Raw genomic sequence first — 6,518 nt, 5'->3', positions numbered from 1 at the left:
TCACTTTTTTTTTGAGCACACGAATAATTCTAAGCCTTCTTTTAACTTGTGAAATGATTTAGCCTTCCTAAAGATTTTTTGAAAATAATTACTTATTTAATTTTATTTATCATTATTATTGTTTAACCAGATTGAGAGAGAGAAAGAGGGAACGAGAGAAAGCAAGCCACTAGGATGGGGACTGTAACCGTGCTCAGCCATGTAGAAGTCCAGTGCCTTAACCACCATGCCTCCTGCTGGCCTCTAAAGGAAAATTATTAAAAATGTTCTTTTCTTTTTTTTGTTTGTTTTTATTTGCCAGAGGCATGTGTGCTTGCTCGAGAGAGACATGTGGGGGAGGAGTGAGAAAACACCCCCATAGGGCATGGTGGCATGGTAATCCCTTCTCCTCCATTTCTCCCCCCCCCCTTTGAGATTTTGGGTACATATGCATGTGTGTGCACACACATATCCCTAGTATATTTCTAATGCAGCCAGGTCTAGGACTTGAACTGCGCAGTTGGCCATATGGGGTCCTGACACCTTAACTATAAGATTATGGGCTAGTCCATTAAAATCTTTTGACACTTAAAACACATTTGCCAGAGGGTATGTGTTCTCACCAGAGAGACAGAGAGAAAGGGAGAAAGCACCCCCTGTGGGGCATGGTCACACTGCTTTCCCTTCTCCTCCCTTTCTCCATGCTGTTGAGATTTGGGGAACAAAAACACATGCACCAGGCACATTTTTAAGCCATCAGGGCCATGATCCAAACCATGGCCATGTGGGATCCAGCTCCTTTAACCACTGGGCCACAGGGCTGGCCCAATTATTAAAAATCTTACAGTCATCTCCCACCTTATCTTCTAGTCATTTACAGTCATCTTATCCACCAAAGATAAAACATTTGTCACCATAAATAGTACTTTTCAGTTGCAAATTTGATTCCACAGTCAAGAGGAAAAAAAGTAAATGTATTTAAAATATTTATTCTTTCAGTGAGATGTTCTCTTGTCCTCCTTCATGCCTTATTACAGTTATTTTAAAATAAGCTTTTCATGTTCTGGAATACCATACTTCCCTTTGTGCTCCTCAAATAATTTCATGAGCTCTTCCATATAGGTCTGATGCAATTCTTCAATCTGCTCTGGGGTTGGGTGCGGAGTCCGAAGAACAGGGATTGGGCGGCCGACTGCAAAAATAGAGAATACATCACACGAGAAACCAAAACCACTCCACCGCAGGCGCCCACCTCTGATGGGCAGCGGTGGGGAGGCCTGCCAATCAGAACCCCTCCAGGCTGCTCTTGCCAAGCCTTTTTTCATCTTACTGGCTGCCTGCAGCGGTCACGCCATTCCATTTGATAACAAACAGGGAACTTTCCTTCTCAGCAGACAACTGGATTGTCAGTACCCTGGTGGTTTGGACTTGGAGTCAAACGAGCTACTGTGTGCACTGCAGCTGTGCAGTGAGTGGACGTGGCTGTGTGTCCACGTCCCCAGCATTCTCCCTCTGGTACAGCTGACAGCCAGACCACAGTGCTCTCATTATTCCTGACTGTGAAATCCCCGAGTCACGTGGCATCCCTCTATCCTGACTCTTCCTAATGCCTTTCTAGCCAATTCAGAATACATACATCTTTGCAGCTAACTGTCTATATTAGAGAAACACGTATAATCACAAGAATTTCATTGTTTGTAATAGTAGAGACTGAGAAACAACAACAACAAAAAGACCCAAAAAATTACTAAACTATGGAACAGTCACTCAGTGGAATCCTGGGCAGCACTTTTAAAAGAATAAAATGATAAAGATGTGCAGATATATGCAAATACACACAGTTGTCTAACACATATGAATTAGGAAAAAATAAGTTGTAAAATAATACAGAATGATTCCATTTATTGCAGAAAGCATTGCTACATCTAGGTGCCTTGTGTTTTTTAGTGCATAAGAAGTCTGGAAAGAGACAAATGACAATAATCACCTCTGTGAAAGGAGATAGGATGGGGGACCTCTCACTACATCTATCTGTACTATGTGAATTTTCTACAAATAAGAATGCATTCGTATCTTACCTGTATAAGTACAAATACAGTAGTTATTAAAAAGAAATGCGGCAACGTACACACATATTTTTGGAGGTGTTTATATACTAAATAACCCATAATTCACTCATCTCAGATTTTTACACAGTACACACACTAGGTTTTGGTGCTTGCATTCAGTGCGCCCCCTGCTGGTCATACTCTGCTACTGATGCCAAGGGCTGAAAATGTACAGATGCTCATTGATTTGCTGGCTCTGACCTTCGATTAGCTTGGGTATGAGGTCAAATGAGGTTGTAGGTAATGAAGGAAACTTACGGAGGAGGCGGTTTCCTTTGACCTCCCCTGAAACACCCTGTGCTAGGTATATAGGCTTGTCCGTGCCAGTAGCAGAAGCGGTAAATTGAGAACAAAACAAAGCAAATGTTAAGTCACAGAGAAGGAAGTGGAAAACGACATCAGTATGGGAGTAAGGGAGCACAGAGAGGAGCCTGGTAACACGTACATGTACATGTATGCACACACACACACACACACACACACACCCTTACTGCATTATTTGATGTTCTCAGGCTGCTGAGGATTTAATCACATAGAGCCTCAGAAGTTCTTGCATGAGACAGCCTTGTGGCTCAGTAGTTGCGGGATTTGGATGCCATATGGCCGGCCAAGGCTTGAGTCCCACCCTAGCACTTTGAAAAACATACCCGTGTGTGTGTGTGTGTGTGTGTGTGTGTGTGTGTGTGTGCCCCAAAGCCCGAAAGGATGATGAAATGGAGAAGGGGTTGGGGCATGACCTTGTCCTACTGGGAGGGGGGTGTTTGTTCTCTCTTTCTCTCTCTCTCTCTGACTCTTGTGGGCAAGCAATTAAGAAATGAAAGGACAAGCTGGTTCCTACATGGCAACTATAGTTTGAATCCCTCATCTACTCAACCTGAAACACTCCAGGCATGTGCACTAGTCCCGAGAGCTGACAGCCTGGAGGACCAGAGAGAGGAATCATGGCATGACCAGATCCTGTGGAGGGTGATCTCTGTCTCGCTCTCTCTCTCTCATATATCTTTTACATGTATATATACACACACGCATGTGCTCTATTATTAATAAAGGTGGGGAAATAATCTTTTTCAAAAGAAGATCCCACACAGATTTCTTTGTAGCTCGGACGTCAGATTTATTCATAGTGGACATTAGTCCTTTCATTATTATTATTATTACGACTACCATTATTATTACTTTTAACTGCAACAGGCACATGTACTTATCAGAGATGGAGAAATAATTGGGATATTCTAAAAAGGGTCCCTGGAATCCTAGAAAACCAGAATTCTTTTTCTCCACATAGTTTTTTTGTTTTTGTTTTTGTTTTTACTACTAAGGAGAAGAAAATGTTTTCAATATAAGAGTAAGCTGTAAAGTTGCAAACTGCTGAAAATTTCCTTTTTACAGAACAAAGAAAAGCACAGTTGCATCAGGCTGCTCTTGAAAATGAAACTCCTAGCTCTGGAAAATATTGGCCGACGCCTACTTGTGGCAGAGTCAGAAATCACAATTCTTGTTTATGCTCTGCTGCTTTTTACAGCTGGTGTGAAGGACGGCTCCATTTTCCAATTCCCCCAGCACTTTAAGATGAGTTGGTATTGGGAACCAGCAGTTAGCGTAATGGCTATGTCACTGGACTCCCACGTAGTCGACTGCGGTTCGTGTCCCGGACCCGGTGGCTTAAAACTCACGCCGGGCACGTGTGCGTGCGTGCCCAAGATCCTGAGAGGAGAATGGAGGAGAAGGGATTGCGGCGTGACCATCCCCCCTGGGAGGTGATTTCTCACTTTCTGTCTCTATGTCTCTCTCTGTCTCTCTGGCGAGCGCATGCGCCCTATAGTGAAAACCCCTTCAAAAAAAAAAAAAAAAGATGAGTTGGTATTTACGGCCACACATAGTCATCTTGGGCTGGTTTCTACTATGCTGTGCTGTATTCACCCAGGATGAAGAGGGCACTCATACATAGTCTCCTCAGTTGCACGTGGGCCTTCTTTGGAAATGGGCAATATTTCATTTTCAGGGGGCAAATAGTAGGTCTAACACAATTGGGGAAAAAAAAATCCTCTTTCTATTTTCTGTTAACTATAAAGATCTCATAGAATATATCCCTCTACTAGACTCATACAAGGCCCTATTTTCCTCAAGATGCTACATGGCTGTGCAAAAAAAAAAAAAAAAAAAAACGTGAACACCATGCAGTTTTTCATAATATGCATTTCCCATGAATTTTATGAAACCCCTTCATAGCTATATATGCTTTATTATTTTTTTTATAGTTTGTTCTCAGATGTTCATGCTTACCAGAGAAAGACAGAGAAAGAGAGAGAGATAGTGAGAAATCACCCGCTGGTGAGGGTGGCCACACCAGTCCCTTCTCCTCCATTCTCCTCTGGGGATTTCGGGGATGTACACACACACATGCCTGGCATGTTTTCCAAGTCACCACCTCCAGGACTTGAACCATGTAGTTGGCCATGTGAAAGTCAATTGCCTTAACCACCATGCCACCTGCCGGCCCTTATTTTTATTTTTGTAGACTCAGTTGAAAGTAAGTTGTAGACACTGGTGATTTAATGATTTGCCTCATCCTTGAATCGTTCAGATGTATTATCTAAGAGCAAGAACACGGTCCTATGTTACATCATTATCACACCAAAGAAATGAAAACTCCATGCAGTAATAGTTTGTGCTTAATCTATATTCAAACTATATCCATTGCCCCAATAATATCATTTATAGTTGTTTCCTCCCAACCCACAACAGCTGCTGTGTGTCTCTGGGCACCTACTCCCTTTGTCTTGCATGACTTTGATATTTTTAAAGAGTAAGGGCCTAAAAAAAAATTTAAAAAAAGAGTCAAGGCCAGTTGTTTATGCAATGCCCCGCAGTCTAGATTTGTCTGATTACTTGGTCATGATTTAGTTCAGATTAACACTTTGGCAGGAATATTTAACAGGGAAGTTGAAACTTATTTGCAGGCTCTCAAGAAGCTGGTCAGAAAATATAAAAAGAGCAGATATTCAAAACGGGGCCAGTTTCATGGCTGGCGATTGAAAGAGCTAGGTCCCACATGGCCAACTGTGTGGCTTGAATCCCTGCCATGGTGGATAAACATGCTTGGCACGTGTGTGTGTATGACCCAATCCACTAGGATAAAGAAATGGAAAAGGGACCGTGGTATGATCATGCCCCACTGGGGGTGAGCTTTCTCCCTCTCCTTCTCTCTGTCTCTGGTGAGTACACACATTTTTTAGCAATTAAAAAAAAAAAAAAAAGAAGAAGAAACTGGTTATGCTATGGAGCAACCTGGAAAACTTGTGAGCAACCCTGAAGGAATTCAGGGGTGATAGCTGCCTCAGTTTTCTGTTCCCCTGTGAGCTAACTCTTCCTCCCCTGAACTGTTGAGCAGCCGAAGGCCTTGGGCAGGTTGAATTCCCTGCTTCTCTGCCAGTTCCATATTAGGGCAGACTCCGAGCACCTTCTTTTATAGGACACTCCAAGTGTGCTGAAACTGCCCCTCCCCAATTCACTCATAAAAAAGCTATGTCCAACACACAGTCAGCTCCAGAGATCAGAGATTCAGAGTGTTAACACCTGAATAACACCCGCCAGCATAATAAACAGTTCTCCTAATCTTTCTGAGTGCTGCTTTCTGTTCCTTGGTGTCTGGTTTTCTGCAACATTTTGGTGCATTGGCTGGGAAGCAGAATCAGGCTAGCACTTTGAGCCATCGATCCCAGGACGCTGCCCCTCTGGGATAGGTACTACGGTATGGAGAGATAGACACACCCCTGTCTCGTTTGACAGGATCCCTCAGCTGGGATGCCTGCTCTGAGGCTGAGCGTTCCTGGCTCATCAGACTCTGCCTGGAGAAAAAGATCAACTCCTGGACCCTGATGCAGCAACCCTGGTCAACTCTGGTAATCTGGTAAAACCCCAGGGATCTGTAGAACCCTAGTCAGACCTACTCATATTGAGTAGAAGACTTGATTACTCTCCTTCGGTCGCAGGACCGACAGTCAGGGTTCATGTGGTAATAAGGTGGTGTGGGGAGGGAATGTATAACCTCTAAATGAATGCGTTTGTGGCTCCATGGATTCTTGTGACAGAGCATGATTTGGTCTGTTATTGCATTTCTGTGGTAGTTCTGTGAAGGCTAAATGGCAAAATTGGCACTGGGGGACCCAGTCCCTCTCTACATGTTCAATCCAGCGGAGGGTCTATATCTGATTGCTTATTGCCAAGGAACTACACAAAGCCCACGAGGGACACAGCCAGACAGATGCCTGATTGGTCCTCTTCAGGGGGCACCCACCCTTTGTCTGTTTGGGACACAGGTTCGGGTTAGGTTCGCAGGAGAAGGGACACAGAGGCCAATGGGAGGGCTTTCCCTATAGAGATGGATAGGCAGAGTAGTGAATGTCAGGTCATCAATTTTGCCTTGGAAAG

General features: G+C 43.7%; 1 protein-coding gene across 1 annotated transcript in view; it reads right to left on the bottom strand.

The window, feature by feature from the left end:
- Positions 1 to 952: 952 nt before the first annotated feature.
- MOGAT1 (monoacylglycerol O-acyltransferase 1) overlaps positions 953 to 6,518 on the bottom strand; it is a 53,090-nt gene continuing 47,524 nt past the window's right edge. Inside the window, exon 6 of the mRNA XM_006170396.3 lies at positions 953 to 1,171. Coding sequence (XP_006170458.1) covers positions 1,017 to 1,171 — 155 coding nt within the window. The 3' untranslated portion in view covers positions 953 to 1,016. The remainder of the gene's footprint in view (positions 1,172 to 6,518) is intronic.

This window comes from Tupaia chinensis, unplaced genomic scaffold (assembly GCF_000334495.1).
Source record: "Tupaia chinensis unplaced genomic scaffold, TupChi_1.0 Scaffold148296_1, whole genome shotgun sequence".
NCBI lineage: Eukaryota > Metazoa > Chordata > Mammalia > Scandentia > Tupaiidae > Tupaia > Tupaia belangeri.
This window is presented reverse-complemented; position numbering and strand designations above follow the sequence as displayed.